Source organism: Ostrea edulis, chromosome 7, assembly GCF_947568905.1.
Source record: "Ostrea edulis chromosome 7, xbOstEdul1.1, whole genome shotgun sequence".
In the NCBI taxonomy this organism is placed as follows: Eukaryota; Metazoa; Mollusca; class Bivalvia; order Ostreida; family Ostreidae; genus Ostrea; species Ostrea edulis.
The window spans coordinates 86,042,660-86,066,916 of record NC_079170.1 but is presented as its reverse complement, the minus strand read 5'-3'; the positions used below and the strand labels follow the sequence as shown (position 1 = coordinate 86,066,916).

The window sequence follows — 24,257 nt, the reverse complement described above, 5'->3', positions numbered from 1 at the left end:
AGAATTCATGACATTGTATACTATATGAAATTGAATTCTTTCAAAAATGAAAATTGGTTGGAAAAAAGATTCTGATATTGACTCCACTGCTTTTGCTTGTGATATCTTAAACAAATTGTAATGAGAGCCATTTCCTTATGAATGTGATGCAGTTTAGTTGTGAATATGACTGGGAGTATTGTAAAAAAACAAAACAAAACAAAAACCAAATTTTTGAAAAAACATAAGAGCAGTACTGGAAATTTTCGTTATTTTTATGTCATCAGGGCACGTATAAAGGTGTATATTGAAGTACTGTAAGGAATGGTAGATCTAGAGGGTGGTGGATTGCAACACCCATCCCCATTTTGGATGAACATTCTTAAATATGAATTTGGTATTTATTTGCCATTTTGAGATCTTCAAAGACCCCCCCCCCCCCTCCCTTTTTGGATGAAAAGTTACAAACGGGGGCCTTCTGGATCTGTCCCCAAGTTGTAAACTTATTCCAGCCCATTTTCAGGTCTATAAATATAACTTGATACAAGCAAAGGGGCATATGTTCTCTGTGAACTCATAAGGGTTAAAATAACTTTAATGATATTAAGGGGGGGGGGGGGGGGGGGGGGGGGGGGGGGGGCTGGGCTAACTAATGGTGTCATGTTAAAAAAGATAAAAGAAGCAATAATTTTTTCTTCCTTATTGACATGAATGACAAAATTGTTGCATTTATTGGGAGAACTTTTCCCATAACCCCCCTGAAAATCTGTCATTAATTTCACCACATCATGACAGAAAATAGTTTTATATGACTACACAGGGGACACATTTCAAGCCCTATAAAATCTGGAGGGCTTTGCTTCCTGGTCCCCCACCAGGACATCACTCTGGACCCACTGGCGGGCTTAGGGCGACTCCCTGTCTAACAAAGTTGTGCTCCCAACTTCAATAATGTGCGAACTGTTTAGCGCGACGTATCCACGCAGCATTGAAGATTCTATTCATTGCGAGCACGGACATGCAAAATCGTACTCATGCCCTCAGACTCTACTTTCATTTCCGAAGCTGTTATCAAGGTAGGCCTAGTTTTTTTCTTCTTCAACAAGACTTCCAACTTCAGTTCTAGACCCAAACTTGGTCCAAGAGCGGAAATTTTCGATTTTGCTAGACTGATAACAATCACTGTCTGACGATATATTTAAAGAATTCCAGTTGTAGTACTGGCCCTCAGGACTTCTGTAATCTCGGTTGAATTATTTGGACTGGCGCCTTCACCACAGGCACTTGTTTCATACTTTGCCCCCCCCCCCCCCCCCCCCCCCCAAGGAGGGGTGGGGGGTGGGTGGGGATGTATGAAACAAGTGCCCGTGGCCTTCACGGTGAAGGCATGAGTCCAAATATTCAGCCGAGCCGAATCTCGGACTTTGGTTTGTCCCAATAATTTCACAGAGAGCAAAATTTCTATGGAAACGAGGGGTTATTTATGGACCGTATATGAATACCCGTCTCGTTTCCACCGAAATGAAGAGAGCTGCAGTACGTGTCGAAGTAAGACTGAAAATTGGAGGTATGTTGTTAAGTTTTTTTTATTGTGGCTGCATTCAGACATGTCTGATCTACTGCTGGTTTAGTTATAGTGGTTTTAAGCTTGATCAATACAACAGATACACTGAACTGTCATTGCAGAGGTCACGGGTTCAATCCTCAAAACAGACACATGCTTGTCTCTGTTGTCAATGTTTGACACTAACTTTTTTAGGCATTATAAGTCCAGCCGGACTAGTGCCTGATTACTTTCACAAGTCCGCAGGGAATTTTTTTAGTCCGTCATAAATAGGGAAATAAATGTGTAATTTAAAATCAAAAACAATTTATAATTAATACCATCCTTTAAAGAAAAAAGGTACTTTTTGGGTACGCTTTGGGGTACTTTTCGGATACATTTCAGGTACAATGTGTGTACACTTTGGGTACTTTACGGGTACACTTTGGGTACACCTAAAAGTACCCGGAATGTACCCAAACAGTACCTGGAGTATACCTAAAGGGTACCCGAAAGTCTACCCTTTTTGGAACCGCACTTTAAAAATATTTCTAGCTGCAGGCGGGTACTTTTTCGGGTACATTGTTCTTTCCCCTGCAACTGTCTAAGTTACTATTTTCGGGGGTATCTTTTAGGGGTGAAACGATACAATACCTTCTCAATTCGATGCGTTACTTTAGTCTCGATTCGATGATTTTCAATTCGATACAATAGCATATACCAAATTCTTTATAATGCTAAGATTTTTTTTATATTTTTTATTGCTCTCTGCAAATAAATTCTACAGATTGTAAAACCGTTTAACATAGAGCAAAACTCTTATCACTTGTCCTAAAGCCGAAATGTCGCCATACCCAGGATTTAAATATTGGGGGTGCATTTTTCAACTCGACTGCGTCCATTTTGATACAGCAAAGTTTACTCGTATGTTGATTGGGCAATTTCGATTCCATTGGCTAATCAGAAACTGTGTTATCAAGAGCAATGTGTGCTATGATTTTAGAACCGTATCGAACTGAAACAGACCCCGAATAAATCGAACATCGAATCGAGACCACTACATCGTGATTCATTCGCATCGCGATGCATCGTTTCACCCCTAGTACCTTTTGGGTACCCTTTTATTTCCAAGTTTCAATTTTAGGGTACCATCTGGGTACAACATTTATGGGTACGCTGTGGGTACTCTAAAATGTACCCGGAAAGTACCCCAAAGGTACCTAAAGGGTACCCAAAAGTCTACCCTTTTTGGAACCTCACTTATATAAAAATATTTTATATATTTATTAGTCTGAGACTAACGTTAGTGTCGAACCCTGGTTGTAATATATCATGTTAGTACGTTGTATGATTTGTTCCAGAGTTGCCGATCTAATTTTTAATGACATCATGTTATATAGTATGAAATTGAAAAAGTTATTTAACTTCTGATTACTTTCATTTAGAGTTGTATGCAAATCATCATGGTATCCCCAATGGTGCAAGCCTTTGGTGTGGTAACCGTGGTTACAGTTGCCATGATCTACTCTGTGTACCTGGGATTCTTTGACTCTGTCCACACTGAAGTTGGCAGACAATTCTACGCTGAGCGCTACTCCAAAAAATGGAATAAAGCTTTCCCACCCTGGCTCAATATGCCATACAATACATTTGTGAATATTGGTTACGTCATCGTTGGAGCATTTTATTGTGCCAAGACGTCAGTTTCCCTCCATAGAAAACACCTGAAATTGTCGGACAGTTTCCTGTTTTATGCTTTCAACATAATGTCCACTTTATATGGCGCCATTCAAGCGGTGCGCATCTTGACCCAGTTTCACCGCGCAGCCGTGATGGACCAGTGGTATACGCTACCATTCTTCATGTTTGTGTTCATATGGTCACGGCACTTAGACTCGGGGATCGGATTAAAGGGCGTGGCCATTTATATAACAGCATCAATACTTTCCTATCTTTTTACCCTTATACACATATATGGATTTGAAATCGCCTTGGCTCTACACGTTTTAATAGCAGTATATGGTGCCATTACGATCTATAGAAAATTCCCCATTAAGGAAGCCCAGGGGCCCTTTGTTTGGGCCCTCATTTGTTGTGTGGGGTTCGTTGTTCTTAAATTGTTGGATTTGGAGTTACCAAAAATGAACCAGGTTTTTGAGAAGTTATCAGGACATTTTTTATCCAAAATTGCCGACATTTTCCAAATATACTTTGTGAATAGGTATTTTGAAATATTATCTGTGTACAAGAATACATGTAGTATGGAAAATAAAAAGTTCAAATGATGACATGTTTATTTAAATTATTTCAGCTGGTATCAAATTTGCTTCAAATCAAGATAATTTAGCCATACAAGTTGTCAAAGTACTAAATCATGGTAAAACAAAGTACAATAGTGTCCTTGTATAGCCTTATAGGAAGTAAAATGCCTTATAGGGAGTAAAATGCCTTATAGGAAGTAAAATGCCTTATAGGGAGTAAAATGCCTTACAGGAAGTAAATTTCAGAATGGTTTCATAGGAATATTTTGCCATATAACATGAGAGTACAAATATCGAAAAGAAGCACCATTGATTTAATATCCTGCCATTAAATAATAGTATTTGGGACTTAAATCTACTATTATTTAGTTAAAGAAATACATATGGTGAAATGTTAATCTCTGTTGTGTCTACAACCAGGCACTAATGAACATTTATCAGAGAACACACGTTTGGTTTTATTTATTTCAGAGAACTTTAATTGGCATGGTAAGATACACAAATTCTCAATTCATCTTTGATTTGATAAAGCAGTCCCTGAATATATGCTACATCCTTTTGTTTGTCTTCTCTCACATAAAATTCCCACATATAGAAAACCTCCAGTTACAATAAATATAACAAAAATTAAGTCCTGGCTGTATAGATAAATAATGTACAAGGTGCTTATGTATTCACATTATAGAGTGAAAAATTATGTACCAAGTTCAGAACGATAGCTGCAAAGAACATGACAGCCAAACCTAGCTCTTCCTTCAAAGGACTTGCTTGTAAAAATTTATTTTTACAGAATTGAAACACATGTGTAAGATGAGCATGATATAGATTAACATATGTAAGTGACCAATGATTTAAAGCACATGACAAATTGTACGTATTACTACACAACAAAGTGGAATTTTATGATACACTTTCAAAAACAAAATTAATAACGTGCTATATATATATATATATATTATATATATATATATATATATATATAGTGGGATAAATCTTTGATATAATCTGATCATCAATTTATATATATATAATATATATATTTATTTATATTAGAAGTTGATTCGGCACAGTTGTAAATAAATATTGAAAATCAGAATGACACAATTTCCATAAAAAACAATCATTTACTGCTAGCGCTTTCTCCATGTCTACATGGTTCATCAGGCAGTTCAAATATGTATACAAAAATTGTTTAGTAACGTCTTTGTTATGACTATATACATGTATATGCAAAATATGATAAAAGCACTTGATAACAATACCATCGACTTATACAGACACTGTTAAACATAATACAACCATCAAATGATATGCAAATACTCGTATAAAAATACACCAAGGAAAAAAATATAATAGCTTTACGATACTCCATATTTTTTATTTCTTCAGACAAAACTTGGTTTGAGAAGAATTTTTCTCTTGCCTTTACTACAAGTCTTTCATGTTAATTTACTGAAATTTGCCTTGTTCTCAAAGATAGTAAATATCATTTTTGTGATTTTTTTTTCTCTCACCCCAAATCATCTTATTCCTTTCTAATATAAATTAAAAAGATATATGAATGATATTTTTCAGTTTTGAAATGACGGCATGTTTGTCAAAGTTACACTAGGAGCCAACTTGTATAGCAGATTGAATATTTGTCCAGGAGCAAAAATTCAAGGGACATTATTTGAAGATTATAATCGTTTTAAATTTGGAAAGAAATGTAGATAAATGCATAAAATTGTTATTTTTAACAGAAAATGACTGGTATGAGTCATTTGGGCACATTTTTTAAATTCCTTCAAAATATTTGAACAAAATGACCTTTACTATCCTTTTAACATTACAAATGTAAATGTGATACATCCATACTTCTATTGAGAAATACTCATACTTCACATCACAATTTTCCCTAAAAAATCACAACTTACAAATAATAAATGTATTTGTACAATTCACATTCACACTATACATTATTATGAAATGATAAAACCATTTTATCCATACTAATACATGTACATGGTACTCGTGTTACCCTCTGCATGAAGTTGAACAAAATACAGGATAAATCGAGTAGAAAATCCCTCAAAATTTCTTTTGTCTGAGATTAAATCGAGTTCTTGCACTAGTATATGTGAAGTTCTGAACACTTTTACTTTGGTAGCGATTCTTGTTTTACAAAACACAACCTTATGATATTCAATATTTTCTTTTTAAAACACAAACCAAAAAGTAAAATGATAATTGTAAAAGCCAAAACAGTTACGCGATTTGTGTAGTCATCCCCATTCATGTAGAAAAATCGGAGACTTATAATATCACTGGAGTCATCCTGCTGTTCACGCCAGGCAGCCCCAGCCGCACCCAGTGGATCAGGGATAAAAATGGAACTTTTGTTAAATGGACCATGAATTCGCTGGATGATCCAACGTTTATCGTATAAATCATTATCCTGAGCCCCTCGTACTTCCCAATAAATATGGCTGCTGTTGTGAACATGGAGTCTTCCGTACATCTCGTGTTGCGAGGGGGAAATAAAAGACGACCAAGGTCCACCTGGTCTGCTCCCTTTCTCCGCCAGGTAAATGTTTCCCATGTTGCCAATGACGATATGAACTGTTCCCCTGGGATCCAGATAATTATAGGCCAGCACCCTGTTCTTGTAGACTGGCCAAGTCCTTTCATACATGTGTTGGTGGCCACTGAAAACTAGATCAACACCATAGAAATAGAACATGTCTTCCAGATGCGTCCTGACAACAGAATGGGTTTTTGTGCAATCTTCATTTTTGTCGTCTGTGGAACAGTACAGTGGGCGATGAGCCATCACGATAACCCAAGGGTACTTCTGTCGCCTAGAATTGGCTTCTTCTAAGTCCTGCACCAACCAATCCATGATCTTTTGAATATTTTCCTTGTTTGTGAAAAACACTTCGGTAGATATACATATAAAGTGAACTTTGCCTATATTTACACTGTACCACATGTCCTCGGGATGCATCGGCCATTCTTTGCCTGGGTTCGAAATTCTGTGGAAGTAATGATTTTTACTGTCAGGAAACATCTCGTGGTCACCCGGAATGGTCATGTATGGAATGCGTGAGGCCATTCTTTCGACTCGAGAAAAAAACTTGTCCCCGATGGCACCATGTTCCCTCCCGAGATCATAAGCGATATCACCCAAGTGAAAAATGGAAGAGTACTTCATCTCTCCAGTTGCCTCATACACGATAAAAGGCAGACTTTTTGTCATCGTACCCATATCCCCGTAAATCATAAATACTTGCTTTCCATCAGAATTCGGGGTGGTGAAACTGAATTGGTCGCTGAGCGACTCTCGCTTTTCTCCTCGGACGGCGTAATAGTATTTCACACTTGGTTGTAAGTTCGTCAGCACCACTCTGTGGAGGTACTGTAGACCGTTTGAGTTTTCTGGGAAATACACCGTATTACCTCTGGAGGTTTTGACGTTCTCTTTAGAGTTGTCACCGTTATGGTACTCGACAAAAGAGGAGTCGTTCTGCCTTGTGGACCACATGACGATCATTTCATTGGTCGTTCCCCCAAATCCTATATGGACCTGCTTTGGTATATTAGGACTGTCTGTGTCATACTTGGTGGTTTGGTCCACTGTGGAAGGTGACAGCAAACCTTCCGTGCAAGTCAATGAAACACAAGCGAACAAAATATGATGAAAGGGTATCATCATCTGTTCCTGTTCAAGACATTCTATTAACAAGCTAACTGTCTTTTGAAAGAGCTTGATGGTGTCGAAAATCACCAGTAGAAGTCAGTCTCAAATATGTAAACAAAATGCAACGAAAACAGGAAGCGACGCCATTTTTCATTTTTCGGATGTTATATTACTTGATAGTGCGTTCGTTGGAAATTCGAATTAGACAGTCTCTTACGAAGGGTGAATATCACAGGGGTTTGAAATTTTATCAATAAAGTCAATAAAATGCTATTGATTGACCAAACCATGAGCTATTTGTTAGCTTGCTAACGAATAGCTCGTGGATTGGTCAATCAAGTGCATTTTATTGATAAAATTCCAAATTCCTATGGATATTCATATAATGAAATACGAAGTAGATATTGAATAATAAGAGTAATACAAGAAGTTAAAGTTCCTCCAATGGTGCAAGAAGTGTCCGAATTATACACACACACACACACACACACACACACACAGAGAGAGAGAGAGAGAGAGAGAGAGAGAGAGAGAGAGAGAGAGAGAGAGAGCTGAAGTAAATCCTAGGATGACGTTAACAATTTTTTTTAAAGATCAATTGAACGCTATTTTACGATTATTTTTTAATATATTAGTCTTTTGTTTGAAAAAGATTTTGAAAGCACAAGCTACACATTTAGATCGACTTAAAAATCGGTATGTATGCCGTGGAGGATTTAAAATTAAAGGACAGAGGGTGTCCGTGTCCTAATCTGATTAAAGTTCGCTGTTGTAAGGAGCAGTAGCTAATTTAATGCACCGGGACCGCTTTTGAAATACATATTCTTTCAAAATCACTCTTTAATACAAAAAGTTTTTTTTTTTTCAACATGCGGATCAGAATTCAGCAATCAATTAAATCCGATCTTCTCTAACCGTTAGTAACATGTGATATAGTTTATTCACCAATCAAGGGCCCTCGGGGGGCAGGTACATGTTAACAGGCAATTAATTATAACAATGAAAATAAATAGCAATCATTTAGAAGTACTACCGGTAATACTGACAGAGTTCACACTTCTGCACTGCACATATCTATAATTATATATGAAATACTGATTACAGACAAGATTTGAATTAACAACATGATAAATAAAATAACCCAACTGCTTCACACATCAGTTTCTGGGATAGCAGATAATGATAGTGTCGTGTGAATACTTATATAAAAGAGAATAATAGCATTATATGAAAGAATAAAAAAACAAAAAACACACCATATGTTGACCTGATTACAGGGAGCACCAAGGGACAGTGCCTGATAATTTTATGTACACAAATATAATGTTATGTATACACAAAGATGATGTTATGTTGACAAAGATGAAGTTGTGTACACAAATATAATGTTATGTACACAAAGATGATGTTATGTTGACAAAGATGAAGTTGTGTACACAAATATAATGTTATGTACACAAAGATGATGTTATGTTGACAAAGATGAAGTTGTGTACACAAATATAATGTTATGTACACAAAGATGATGTTATGTTGACAAAGATGAAGTTGTGTACACAAATATAATGTTATGTACACAAAGATGATGTTATGTTGACAAAGATGAAGTTGTGTACACAAATATAATGTTATGTACACAAAGATGATGTTATGTTGACAAATAATGTTATGTATACAAATATGATGTTCATATATATGGGACATACTCAATATGGGGCTGTCATAATGTTGATCACAGACTCCGCTGTGTGTTTAAAAATAGTTTAATATCAGTGTATACATATTCAAACATACAATGTATTTATTATACTACCATTTCCAGGACTTCAAATATCTAATCCCTATTCAGGTTTTCTTTGAGAATAGAACTAGAACACGTTTTTGATATATTTTTTTTTTTGCTAAATGAGAGCGCACTCGAATTTATTTTAGTACGGTGAGAACAATCAAATCAAATCAAATAGCATAATGTCAGTACCTGTAGTTTATAATGTCAGTACCTGTAGTTTATAATGTCAGTACCTGTAGTTTGTTTGAGAATACCTGAGAACAACGCAGCATCTCTAATATATTTGGATTGTATATTGATAGAAGATTGTTTAACGTCCCTCTCGAGAATATTTCACTCATATGGAGACGTCACCATTGCCGGTGAAGGGTTGCAAAATTTAGGCCTATGCTCGGCGCTTACGGCCTTTGCGCATGGAGGGATCTTTATCGTGCCACACCTGCTGTGACACGGGGTCTTGGTGTTTACGGTCTTATCCGAAGGACCGCCCCATTTAATTTTAGTCGCCTTCTACGACAAGCAAGGGGTACTGAGGACCTATTCTAACCCGGATCCCCACGGGATTTTCGATTGTATAAAATAAGTTGTAATTGTAATGTAGTTTGAAGTAATGTATCTTCAACGTGCCATTCACCATATAAAAATATTATATGTTTTGTAGGGTAACATGTGAAATGGTCATTCCCACGAAAACCCTCGGTAACCAATGGTTTTTCGCCGGGGTGGGGGGGGGGGGTGACAGTTTCACATGTTACCCTACAAAACATGTAATATTTTTATATTGTTACCTTCCTACGAAGGCAATAATTGAATAACAATAATGAGTACCTGTTTTCTGTTTTTTATTGAAGTAATTATACACTCGTTTGACTTCATGAACGCCATCTTCGCTAGCCAAGGGTTTTAGGTCCATGCACTCCGCTCCCATTAATGGGGAGCGGAGTGGACCGAAAACCCTTGACTAGCTAAGATGCATGAACGCACATAAAATATGAGTTGTTCATTTCAACCACGCAATTATATCGCTTGGATTCGAATTTACTATTAAGCGCAAAGGTATCTTGACACCGTTCAAATGGCTGTGATAAGTGAGAGTGAAGACGGTTTTACAATTTGCAGTCACTTGGAGCTAGTGCGGACTTCAGTTTATGAATCGGGATAAAAAAAAAATTCAACTTTAATATGGTATATATGTTGTAATGCACAGCCATTTTGTTTAGTCGTATAATACCAGAGCCCAGCTAGAAGTCGACCAAAAAATAATAGACATTTTTCGGAATTAATTTCTGTATATCTTGGGAAGTATACAGAATTTCGCGATGAACATTTGTACATGTAGTAATGTAGATTGATTATGTGTGATAATATTAGAATACACAGTAGATTTTTTTTTACCACTTTGGTTGATTGTTTTTTATCGGCGAACATGCAACCCAAGAAATTCCTAGCAAAATATCTCCGGTATAGAAAAACCGTTATAAATCAGTGACTGCAATTAAGAGATAAGCGACGACTATTATTAATCAGCATGTAATATGGTCCTATTGACGCCAATGAATTCAGACCGGACGGGAATTCTTGGCATGCTTGGGTACCCTAAATTTAGAAATCTATACATTTATGCTGTTCCCACAATCACGATTCGCGGCATGATTGAAATCGTGGTCTTAATTTTGGAATTGTATCAAATCTTACTTAATCTTGACGTGAGTCGTAACAATTGTGTTGATTATAGAAAAAAATGTCTACAATTAACACGATTAATTTTCAGTCCTTTTAATCGCCTCAGATCGTATTGCATCGTAACAAAGCGCAGTTTATCGCATCTAGTCGTGCTCCCATATCGTGATGATTCCGGTGAATCTTTTACGAGATAAACACCACACTTGTAAACACGATCTGTCGCGATAGTTATAATACAGTAGTGCTGCCAATGTCACGTGGTCATTAACCTTCACTTCCGCCATTTTCTGTGGTAGTGTGTTGTATTGTTCACTTTCTAGATGTTAAAAAAATGAAGTCAATGGTCAGTCTGGCTGTATATATACATGTCGGGGTCCAACTGTAGCTCAAACAGTGACCATCTTCGATCTAATCGTGAAAGATATCGCGATATCAATCGTATCTTATCGCAACATAGCGCATCGGATCGTGATTAAGGCATCGTAACGTAACAAGTATACGGACTTATCTGTATGTACATGATCGTCCCGAATCGGGAACCCGGATCGTGATGATTGTATGTGATCGAGGTCCAATCGTGAACTTGATCGGAGCAATCTTATCAGAACAATGTTCAGATCGTGTCACCTGAAATTTATCTATCGTCACGATAGATTTCCATATCAAATCGCAGCAATGCATACAAGAACGTATATCAACTCGCATCACCTCGTATCAAAACCTGGGCTGTATTCAAGATCGTAGCGGCTATCCTAGTTGCTAGGCTAGATATCTACATGTAGGTCTATTGAACGCATTTTATGTATTAACGCTTGTTATCCCTACATAGAGCTAGTAGCCTAGCACATCGTTCAAGATCGTAGCAATACCGAGCCCTACGTAACCGCTACGATCTTGAACGCGCCCCGGAAATTCCAGAAAACTTCCGCGATCAGCCACGAATGGTCAATCGTGGCATTCGTAACAGATCGCACGGCAGTGGGAACCAGGCATTACTCTTTAAAATTCGAATCCAAGTGATACAATTGTCTGTGACTGGAACACAATCAAGACTTGTTCTACTAGCATGGCGTTGAATGCTTTTCATACCACCAATAAGCAATGGTCTCTTTGACGTGATAGGCAGGATAACAGGTTTCGTAAACTACAGTGATTCAGTCTAATGTTGGGCTGAATTAGGAAGCACCGTCAAATAGTTACTTCTGTCATCGCCAGATGTCTCTTTTACCATACGACAACCCGCGCCAGTAGGTCCGCCTGACATCCCAGTGGAGGAGGAGTGTGGTAGCTGATATCCCTCCGAATCCGTTAATTCATGATGTGTACCAGGTAACTCTCGATCCGCCGGATCATTGACAGGGAAATGTTTCGTAGATTTAGTGATCGCATTATTTTCATATCCTTGGTCTTCGATCTCCTCTAGGTTTTCCCATTCTTTCTCTTCGGAAGCATTTAATCCTTCTAGAGTTACATCTCGCCTGTCCGTTGAATTTTGGAGAAGAGGAGAATAACTAATCCCCTGGTTAGATACGACTAAAATATTTGGTATTTCTTCATAATGGATTTCGTCTTCCACCATATCCGGGCGATTTTTCTTTTTATCACAATTCAATTTTCGCTTTGAAACTATTTTTTTGTAAATAATTCTACAAGCACACCCAAAAAGAAGAGTTAAGAAAATTAATCCTACTCCGAAAATAGCCATTATCAAAAGGTTCTGTGTGGTAAAGAAGGCGTCTAAAGGAGAGAGTTGCTGTGTTAGTCCCGGCCCTGAAGTCTGATTATCGACCTTTGTCTCTGTGGTGGCGCTGGTGGTGCTATATTTAGTTCTGGTAGTGGTGACGTAATACTTTTCGTTTTCGTTCGAGGTGCTGACTACAGACTGTTTGGTTGTATAGATCTTGGTGGTCGTCGTTTTCTCTACAAATGGATTTTTTGTAAATGTGTTTTAAATGTCTATCTATCGAGAAAGAGAGAAAGAGAGAGAGGGTTTGTTTTATCTATGATAAACATATACTGATTCAATGTATCTTATTTTCCAATAAATGTATTGACCTTTAAACTTCTAGGTTATTTCTTTGATGGGCGATATACGAACGATATACGGCTGTATGGGTTGCTTTATTCAGTCAATACTTGTCTAACATGCATATATAAGGTAGCGAAAAGAAATGAATGGTATCAATGAAATTTGGAATAAATTTTCAGATTTTGCAATACACTGTATTTTGTGTTTTGAAGACTTTGTTGTACAAAGTTGTACACGTGTAAAGATGCCCAAAAATGTCTCTGAATGTAGTCACTTATAATTAGTAATAATCAGTTATCATCATGAAGGTATTCCGAAAGACAAACATACTCGGACATCCCCAGGACACATCACACTCTTGCTGTGTACATCTGCATTCTTGTTGACAACCATCTCCGTAACTAGGGTAAGCGCATGACTGACCACAGTTCACTCCAAAATAGCCAGGCCTGCACTCTACATCAAAATAAAAGTATATAAATACATCTACCCAAAATAGCCAGGCTCACACTCTACATCAAAATAAAAGTATATAAATACATCTACCCAAAATAGCCAGGCCCGCACTCTACATCAAAATAAAAGTATATACATCAACCCTAAATTATTTAAATGTGAGTACTTCAAGATCGAAAACAAAAGTTCCCTTTGAACTTCGAGTTATAGAGAGTCCCCTGTATACCTTTTTCTGATAGTGATGAAAGTAGAATGTAAATACGAAAAAAAAAAATCATTTTAAAAAATACATGAGGTCATATAAACTTTTGAAAATCATAAAAAATTGATAAGTTCTTTATTTTCTTTAAGGAATCTTATATACATTGTATTTCCGCTTATTACAACCAAACTAAACAATATATATATATATATATATATATATATATATATATATATATATATATATATCCACTGATTTTGACTACGGATTACTCCGTTTACCTGATCAAGATACAGGGCTCGCGGGGGGTGTTGCCGGTCGACAGGGGATGCTTACTCCTTCTAGGCACCCGATCCCACCCTTGGTATATCCAGGGGTTCGTGTTTGCCCAACTCTGTTTTGTATTGCTTGCAGGAGTTATGAGATTGATTACTGTTCGATATCTTCACCTTTCATACCGGTATACATGTATATACATACACTTGCATCCATTTTATTTGTTTGCATCACGTATTTTTTATACGGAAATGAATTTAAAACATGAATGCTAGCTCTAGTCGTGTTAACATGGATATATACTTACTGACACAACCCACCGTCTTCTCGTCCCACTTATATCCTGAGCAGCATTTTCTGTACCTAACATGTACATACGAGTGCTTTTCAACTTAATGTTCAAACTTTCAACTTTTATCAATATCATTTCATATTTAAAAAGGAAGCATGAACATCATGGATATCTTACCCGTGTCCTTCACACTGAGCTAAGCATGTTGGAGTGACGAAGAGATGGACAACGAATATTAGAAATGTCATTTTCCGAATTTGTGAAACTGCATACGCTTACGAATAAAAAATATCGAGGGAAAAATAAAGTGTTTCCTTAACTATCAATATGATGTGTGGAAATACTTCCCTAATGAATAATGATATCCGGAAAATTTGCCAATTTATCTCTATGGTCCAATGTTCATGCGACACACACACACACACACACACACACACACACACACACACACACACACAGAGAGAGAGAGAGAGAGAGGGGGGGGGGAGCATTTAGTGCTTTATTCTAGATTATTTTTTTAAGTTTTGGAAAAAGTCGCATGGGGCTAGGTCTGGAGAGTATGGTGGATGTGGCAAGACGGTAACCTTCTCCGACTTCAAAAATTGCTTCACAAGCTCAGATGTAAATATACATGTACATTGTATGTGATGGAGCATTATCATGAAGTAGACGAACATGCCTAAATCCTGACACAGGGCGTCGTTTATGATAATATTTCTGGAGTTTTTTTTAGTATAACATCTCGGTAATACCGACCTGTAACACTTTTTCCGTTCGACACCGGAATTTGTACAGCTATACCATCACATGAGAAGAATATGCAATAAAAAACCTCCATTGTGCTTATGGGTCTTTTGGCAACTACAGGCCTACTACCGTGTTTAGTTAGACATATTTTGTTTCCAATTTTTCTTACTGGTTCGAAATAGTGAACCCATGTTTCGTCACCAGTAACAATGTTTGCAAACTGTCTTTGATTGAATTTGGGAAACATTGTGAGCAATTGCTTAGCGATTTGTACTCGTACCCGTTTTTGGTCATCTATCAATATATACGGTATCCATCTGGCAGAAATCTTTCGTACTTTCAAAATACGCTTCAAAATGAAATGCACCCGCGATAGCGATATGCCAACAGCTTTGGCAATATCACGAATCGTGTATCTGCCATCACTTTCAATAATTTCCCTGATTTTTGAGACATTTGCCTTGCCTGTTACAGTCACAGGTCGGCCAGATTTTGCTGCATTTTTGACGGATTGTCTCATAAGATACCTTATCAGACCCATAAACCTCCCTCAATTCAGTAGAAATCTGCATTAACGAATGACCGAGTTTTGTGCAAACTTTTATATAACCTCTAATTTCTTCAATATTCTCAACCCGTTTCTTAACCATTTTTACAACATTGGTCAACGACTGGCTCTATTGAAATGACTATAAGTTTAAAACTATATGGAGCTGAAGGCTCGTGTTTATACTGCTGGAAAGTTGTTGAAATGTTGTTTCTTTCGTTTCAGGAGCGAAATACCCGGTAGACAGAAATGAATTTCTATTTGGTAATGATAATGAATGGATTACTCCGGATATTTCAAGTTTTCAATTCGAATACCTGTATAGGTATGTTCAGTCATGCGGTTCAATAGAACCGGTTTCAATCGAGTAACGCAATCTCTACCTAGAGTTATCGTTCCCGCTACGCTCCACTAATACCTCTGTCAACGTCTAAAAAGTTATATCAAAATGTACAAAAACTAACTTAGCATATCGAACTGTAATGATAATATCTGAGCAAATCAAACACTTCTCTGAATTTTTTAAAATCAGATGATGGTAAATATGAGACACCTGAGCGAATTAGAAGGTTTATATAAATATTCATTCATTCAATAATACTAGTATAATCATGGAATTCGTTGTTTTTGTGAACCTACTATAAGATTTCAAGCATAAAACTTAAACTTATAAAATTATTATCCATCATGCTATATGTATAGGTAAGTTTTGCCAAGAATCTTGACATTTAGACGTTGACAGAGGTGTTGTAGCGCAGCGTAATACGCCCTCTGGTGAGAGATTGCGAGTAACGATGTAAAATCAGTTTAGGACGACACGTAGAGCTGACAACAAGTTTAAATTTTATACTAATACAAACTTGTATCTACATGTTATGTAATTATAGTACGTTGCTGCTGCGTGTCATTTAGTGTGGTATGTTGTTTTTATTACTGATCTTATATCAGAAATGTACGAAAGCCTAGAAGGGTCAAATTAGAATATATAAAAAAAAAAATTTAAGTCGTAATTACGACTTAATTAAGTCGTAATAACGAGATAATAAGTCGTAATTACGACATAATTAAGTCGTAATTACGACATAATTAAGTCGTTATTCCGAGATAATAAGTCGTAATAACGAGATAGTAAGTCGTAATAACGAGATAATAAGTCGTTATAACGAGATAATAAGTCGTAATTACGACATAATTAAGTCGTTATTACGAGATAATAAGTCGTAATAACGAGATAATAAGTCGTTATAACGAGGTAATAAGTCGTAATTACGACATAATCAAGTCGTTATTACGAGATAATAAGTCGTAATAACGAGATAATAAGTCGTTATTACGAGATAATAAGTCGTTATAACGAGATAATAAGTCGTTATTACGAGATAATTTTATTAAGTCGTTATTACGAGAAAATAAGTCGTAATAACGAGATAATAAGTCGTAATTACGAGTTTATTTTGCTATATAATAGGAAACATTTTGACATCACAGTATTCGCTTATGAGGATGGAGGAGCATGTTAGATTGTACTTTGAACTTGGTTTATCCAATGCAGAAATACTTGCATTTCTGGCGTTAGCGCATCGTACTATCATCAGTATGTCAACTTTGAAACGCACTCTTCGACGATTGAAGTTACGAAGAAGAAAGGATTACAGTGATCTACTAGATGTCGCGATGTTTATAAGTAAAGAGCATCAAACATCTGGTCGATTGTATGGCTATCGTTGGATGCACTTAAAATGCATTCAAAACAATCTTCGTGTTCCGAGAGACACTGTTTATGAAATAATGAAGATTCTTGATCCAGAGGGCTTAGCAGCACGAAAGAGACATCGTTTAAAGAGACGTCAGTATAAAAGCAAGGGACCAAACTTTGTCTGGCACATTGATTCCTATGACAAATTAAAGCCTTATGGAATAGCCATCAACGGATGCATTGACGGATTTTCAAGGAATATTGTATGGCTTGAAGCAAGCACATCAAACAGTGACCCCAAAGTAATCGCATATTATTACATTCAGGCTGTTAAACGTAAATCGGGTTGTCCTATGCGTATTCGATCTGACATGGGAACGGAGAATACCCATATTGAACAAATGCAGATATTTCTGAGACGAAACCACCAAGATGAGCTGTCGGGATCAAAGAGCTTCCTTTATGGAAAGAGCACACATAATCAAAGAATTGAGTGGTTCTGGGGATGCCTTAGGAAAAAAGTCGGACAATTTTGGATGGATCTTTTCCAAGGACTCTCCACTGATATTAATGATACTTCATTTTGTGGCAGTTTCTTGGATAAAAGCCTAGTGCAATTTTGTTTCATCAAGCTAATTCAGGTACTAGTTTAAAATGAACCTTATTCTGTATATTCGCACGCACGCACGCACGTACACGTACACACACACACACACACACACACACACACACACACACACACACACACACACACACACACACACACACACACACACACACACACACACGAGATGTTTTCTTGCATATGTCTGTTGCAGTAGCATTTGTTCATTACTAAATATCAAAGAAAGCCTGTAGAGATTCGCTTGAAATTAGGGTCATTTTGTGTTTATTGAAAATGACAGAATGTAACGCTTGCAAATTGGAATTTCACGCAATTTTTAATCTCATGTGGTTCTTTTAATAGAGAGATTTGGATATGTTGACGACCATGTGGAACACGCACACCCTTTCATCGAGCTCAAATATCCTTCGCGAAGGAAACCGTCCTCTCATGATGTACACCTTACCTGAATTGTACGGTTATGAAAACCAGCTTTGCCCTGTTGATTCACACGAACTTCTTCTGTGCGAAGAAGAGACAACCCCGAAACCAGAACACCCGTGTGATGAGACTGTTAAAGAACTATGTTATGATATCATGGAGGAAGCAGGTGATGCTATGCCAGAAGACGCAGATTGCGCAAGGGAGTTATACTTGAGTCTCAGAGAGGCGATTCTTTCGCAGTTGTGAATGATTTTGTCTGTCAAATGAAATTTAAAACAAGTTTAGAGAGTCTGCATTATTTTGTTTCATCTATTAGTCATCACTGTTGTTTTCCATTTATTGCTTTAGATTCAGTGTACCATAATATCTGTATATAGCAACTGTTCACGTAGGGATCCGGATTATAATACATGTAGGTCCTCGGTACCCTTTACTTGTCGTAAGATTTACTATATGGTCATATTGGCCCCAACCTAGGGCCTGAACCCATGAATTTCACAATTCGAGTAAAGGACTTCATGGACATCATAATTGTGCTTTTAGTTTTCTTCAACACATGGAAGTAGAGAAAAATATTTCTTAAGATATAATACATGTTCACCATATTGTCATATTGGCCCCACCCTTGAGCCTAAACTGCTTTCCTAGGGACCATTGATTTTTACAATTTTAGTAGGAGCTTCATGGACATGCATTTATTTTCTTTAGAACTCAAAAAATATTTGAAAGAAGAGAAGATACCCTAAGATTTAATACATGTTCACTGTATGGTCATATTGGCCCCGCTCTAGGACCTGAACTCCCGACCCTTGGGTCATTAATTTTACAACTGGATCAGAGGGCTTCATTATACTAAATGTGCGGATGTATAGACGAAGATCTTTGAAAATTTGGCAGTTTTTGCCCCCAGCCCTAGGACCTCAGGGGTACAAGAGTTCCAAACTTTACAATTCATGCCCCCCCTCCCTGTCCCCAAGGATGCTTCATACCAAATTTGAAAAAAAATAATTGGAACAATAGTGATCAAGAAGAAGAAAAAAAGTTCAATTGTAAACACATTTCATCACTGGCCATTTTGGTCTCATCCTACATGTAATACCAAAACCCCTACCTCTAGTATCATGAAATTATCATTATAAAAGGCTCCCTGATCATTCCAAATATCAGTTTAGTTTAAAATTAATTTCAATAGCATTAAAGAAGATGTTCTTCAAATGTTTCACATTTTAAACCCTCCCCGGGATTTACCCAATTTACAATTTTGGTAGAGGCCTTATTAAATCCTGCTCTATATTACTATGCAATTTTTGTAAAGGACTTCCTGCTCTACATTACTATGCAATTAGTTTTTATTAGACGTGCAATTGTAGATTTTGAAAATTTGTCATTTTTTTGACGTGTATTTTATATCGCGAGTTGACTCTAACACATCAAATCGCGAGAACTCAAATTCGAGAATGTTGTTTTAATGAATAGTGTTTACATGTATTTTAGTATCATGAAAAAAAAAAAAGCGAAAACTTTAATTTCGCAATCGATGCTCCTCGCGAATGTACGCGATAATAAATAACTCGCGTTTTATTAGGAATTTACAGTATACTATTTATGTGCCCTTTGTTTCCAAAGATGCTTCATGTCAAATTTGAAAAGAATTGGAATAGTACTTATCAAGAAGAAGTTAAAAACGTTCAATATTTAACGGACGACGTACGACGACTACCAATTTCAATAGGTCAACTGAGTTCAATCAGGTGGCCTAAAAGTCTACATGCAAAGAGAACCATTATAAATTGTTGCCCATTAATATATAATCATGTCTAAAGCACTTGCTAGATTTCCTCTAAATATATTATATCAAATTCAAGGTTTCATTTTTCTCCTTGATACATTCACTGCCACAATGCCTTTATCCGAAAAGGAAGAATTTTAGCTTACCTGAGCCCAGTGCTCAAGAGTGTTTTTTTTTTTTTTTTTTTTTTTTTTTTTTTACCTCAGCCCGTTGTCGTTGTTAACAATTCACAATTTCATTTTCTTCTGAAATCTCTAAAACCATTGGGTCAATTTTAACCAAATTTGGCACAAAGTGTCCTTTACCGGCAGGGGATCCATACACATTTGTACAGATGAAGGGCCGCGCTCTTTTTCCAAGTAGAAATGATAAGGAAATAGTCAAAATACATTGACAACTTTTAAAACTCTTCTGCAGAACCATTCGGTAAACTTCAGCCAAAATTGGCACATAGCTAGTACAAGCATTCGATTTAAGTTTGTTCAGAGAAAGGTTCACATTCTTTTATTCGAAGAGATAGAGGCAAAATAGTTGAAATGCATTGACGACATTTTAAAATCCTTCTTAGAATAATTTTTCTGAATCAAATTGCTGTTGTAAAGATAGCTTTGCCAAGTTTGTTTAATGACAGGAACTGCTTAAGCGATGTGGCCAATGGTTTTCTGATTTTGTTCGAAAGGAAATCAAAGAACTGCTTTGTGAAAAATTAGAGTAAATAGAACGAAATATTGTACAACAAAGTATGAAAAAATCTTTATTGATAAACAGAATTGAAGAAGTTGATGAAGCAACATTATAGGAGTTTCTGTTCTTAAAATAACAAAACATTTCTTGTCTTAGTTCTTGAACAAAAAGCTAAACATCTATATATAAAATGATTCATTCGAAGTGCATGTTAAACCTGTATCAACAAGTATAGAAGCCATATACCAGTATTTCAAACTCAAAATAAAGGCTTAGTTTAAAAACAAAAATCATTGGAGCAAAGCTAAACATCTGTATATAAAATGATACATTCAAAGTGCATGTTAACCCTGTATCATCAAGTACCAAAGCTATATACCAATATTTCAGACTCAAAAATAAAGCTTTCTTGAGCTTATAGACAACAATCTGTGGTGAACCTACATGTAGCTATATACACGCGTATTCTCATTCTGTGTAAAAGAGGTTAAATAATGTCCATAACCCAAACATTTGCATTCAAGACCGCCAAAAATTCCGTTCTAAACCCAGGGAAATTCTCGTAGGTTTTGGGAATTTCCAGTAAACATGAACAAGTATGGGCAACCGGGCGCCGTGCTAATCCTGTAACGTTTACAAATGCGACGTCAATGTGGTCTTGAAGCAACAAGTCTGAACCCGTGCAATATCGCAGGAATTTTTTCAGGGTGAATATGTCTAGTTCCCGAACAAATCGCCGTAGATGATTCGACACAACGATCTCCTCCGGATACATAACCTCTGGAAACTTCAATAGAGCTAAAACTTTTCTGGTTGTGGGGGACAAGCTGTCGTACATTGCCTTCAGCTCTTCCTCAGATATGCTGAGCTTCCTCAGGAAAGGGCCGATACAGTCGATAACAAACATCGACGACTGGACCAGTTCTTTGTGGGCTATTTCTTCCAGAATTCTTCTAATATTGTCTTGTCTAGGGATTCTTTTTATTTCATGCTGATCCAGAATTTCTAGAAACTCGTCCATATCAACAGACTCTATGTCATCCAAAGCGGATTTAAGGCACACAGCATCGCTTTCAGGAATAAACTTCAAGAACTCTTGTAATAGATTGCTTTTTACGGTGCTGAATAGACATTGTTCCAAAAATGCAATTGACAGCTGGATAGGGAAATATCCAACATTTTTCCATCCGAAAACAATGATCTTCCCTATGGACTGCCACTCAATCTCCCCAAAATCATGTCTTAAACAAGGAACTTTGAATGAGCTTCCTAAGGTACACTCTTGAAAAAAAGAGTTCCAGAATTCGCAAAGGATGTCCCTCGTGACCCCTCCTCCATCTTCTGCTGTTTCCGGTACTCCGTTGGGCAATAACACAGTCATGGTAACAATGTCACTGAAAGGGTCAATATTCTTAAACTCTCTGATCATCTCTTTAAGGATCTGACCTCTATGCAAAGTTATTTTATGTTCTATTAGGGGTGTCGGTGGCACAACTTCATCTGTAAGTTCTAAGGTATCATACATTTCTTTGACTGTCTTGTCTTGACGAACACTTCTGCTGCTGAAATCTTTTATATCACATACGAAGTCTGTAATGGGTCCTTTAGGGGAATCGCCATGTGGAAAAAATAATTTGATGCCTTCCTTTATCAAATCCTTCTTTGTTGCATCCTTTTTAATGCTTATCTTTCTTGTCCCTCCCCCCTTTCGTAGTCTAACTTGTACTCCGAGGTGGAACCATCCCAATTCAATCTTTCTCGTCTTTTTTTGTGCGTTCCTATTTCCCAGCTGTCTAGGCCTCATTTCTTCAGATTCTTCTTCTCCCGACGAATCTGTTTTAGGTTTTCCCTTTTATCTTCAATTTTCTTCCTAAGAATTGAAAGGAGATTCTCTCTTTTCTTGCTTTGTTTCTCTTCCTTTTTACTACTTGTAAGAAAGCGTTTTAACCTCAGTCTGTCACCGTGTTTAGGGATGTATGAAGAAAGTTCTTCATCTGTCATTGATATAATCGACTCCTTGTCAATCTGATAAAGTAAATGAAAAAGGTTGTAAAAAATCCAAAACAATGACTATCCCTCCAATCATACACGACCAACGTTTTCTGAGAGAGAGAGAGAGAGAGAGAGAGAGAGAGAGAGAGAGAGAGAGAGAGAGAGAAATTAAAATTTTTACAATCTCAGATTAAGTAGTAAATGTTTTCTTTATTTATTACCTAAGAAGTTTTAAATTCAGTTTTAATACAAATGTACTAGGTTATCTAAGATCCTCGATCAGGTGGTCGGAGGATTAAGGAAGTGATTGCGTGGTATCACGTGGTTTAGTACAGGAAAATTATGACATCACAATTAATACCATGACGTCACAATTAACGTTTACCAAGTTACCTTTTGAAAGTGGCGATGGTAATCCCTGCGTTTGTTTTTTTATTTGACATTATAAAACAATCAATTGTTGTCTCTCTCTCTCTCTCTCTACGTTCATAATACGTTACAGACAACATGTAAAAATGAAAAAAATTCAATGGGCCATTAATTTTTCAATACCCACGCAATCACTTCCTTAAAAGAGATATGCTGAGTTCATCCAAGGGACACAATTGGAAAATAGAGAAATAGAAATAGAAAATTTCACAGTTGTCGACGTAATTATTTTGTGCGTCTACAAAAATTAAAAGATTTCTCATAACTCTGTAGAAACTATGACCGTCCCAAATAAAAAAAAAACTCCCAGTCTTATTCACCACTAACATACATGTATTTTATAAGCACACGTAGTCCTTGATGGACAGCAGATGTCAATGTACCTAGCGACCATATCTTGTATCAGTGGCGGATCCAGGAATTTCAGAACGGGGGGGGGGGGGGGGGGGGGGCGGTCCCGGCGCGATATAATACTTGTGATCTGGTGGTTGTTTTTATGCCCCTTTACACTTACCCTATGTTTTTGGAATAAATTACATATTGTAAACATTGCATGTTGAATGCAATTAAAGTATATGAGTCTATTACCTCGGGGGGGGGGGGGGGGGGGGGGGGGGGGGGGGGGGGGGGCAACTTACTATATACCGATAGATAGGGACGTGCCGCTGGAATAGGTAGCCTTTTTCCACTACAGAATATATGACAAGGTATAGGAAATCAGCATGAAATACACAGGCGCTTGACGTTTCATATCAATATAATAAGAAAAAAAAAATATTCCTGTGTACTAACTTATTGACAAGGTATCTCACGCCGCCATCTTGGTTTTCTTATTTACCAGCCACCTAGCTTGCAATTTTCGGCGAAAAGTTCAATTTATCATTATAATTAGACCCCTACCGTCTAGCAGCAACTCGATCAAGGTCTCTTCTCTCGCATCGTCATGTTGAGTTGGAAATAGCGTCCATTTATCGGCTGTAATCAATCGTTAATTATTGTCTACTGCTTCTCAAATTCGTTCAGTCCGTGAACTTATGACGGAAGTTGACATCATTTCGGGAGAGCCCTTTTTTCATTGGTCGACAAAATTAGAGATATATATTATAATTAGCAGCAAGTATTTTGAATGCAGAAGC

At 36.9% G+C, this 24,257-nt stretch overlaps 4 protein-coding genes across 5 annotated transcripts in view; 1 reads left to right on the top strand and 3 right to left on the bottom strand.

Annotated features, from left to right (window-relative positions):
* The window catches only part of LOC125653998 (serine/threonine-protein phosphatase 6 regulatory ankyrin repeat subunit B-like), a 1,068,599-nt gene that overhangs the window by 209,804 nt on the left and 834,538 nt on the right, over window positions 1-24,257 (bottom strand). The window lies entirely within an intron of this gene.
* On the top strand, window positions 969-3,808 carry LOC125655611 (transmembrane protein 187-like). Its single transcript, XM_048885948.2, has 2 exons — window positions 969-1,055; window positions 2,968-3,808. The coding sequence occupies exons 1-2, from the start codon at window positions 1,014-1,016 to the stop codon at window positions 3,805-3,807; spliced, it is 882 nt and encodes a 293-aa protein (XP_048741905.2). The 5' UTR covers window positions 969-1,013; the 3' UTR covers window position 3,808.
* Window positions 3,803-7,628, bottom strand: LOC125655610 (acid phosphatase type 7-like). Its single transcript, XM_056142817.1, has one exon. It carries the CDS (start codon window positions 7,475-7,477, stop codon window positions 5,921-5,923), a length of 1,557 nt encoding a protein of 518 aa, XP_055998792.1. The 5' UTR covers window positions 7,478-7,628; the 3' UTR covers window positions 3,803-5,920.
* The window catches only part of LOC125654500 (uncharacterized), a 53,434-nt gene continuing 39,253 nt past the window's right edge, over window positions 10,077-24,257 (bottom strand). Inside the window, exons 1-4 of one of the 2 annotated variants that reach the window (XM_056142833.1) lie at window positions 14,367-14,493; window positions 14,205-14,260; window positions 13,294-13,419; window positions 10,077-12,854 (exon numbers count right to left, since the gene is read on the bottom strand). In XM_056142833.1, the coding sequence (XP_055998808.1) occupies window positions 12,094-12,854; window positions 13,294-13,419; window positions 14,205-14,260; window positions 14,367-14,437 (1,014 nt within the window). In that variant the 5' untranslated portion in view covers window positions 14,438-14,493 and the 3' untranslated portion in view covers window positions 10,077-12,093. Of the gene's footprint in view, window positions 12,855-13,293; window positions 13,420-14,204; window positions 14,261-14,366; window positions 14,494-24,257 lie in introns of those variants that run through there. The other variant, XM_056142834.1, reaches the window with a different exon arrangement.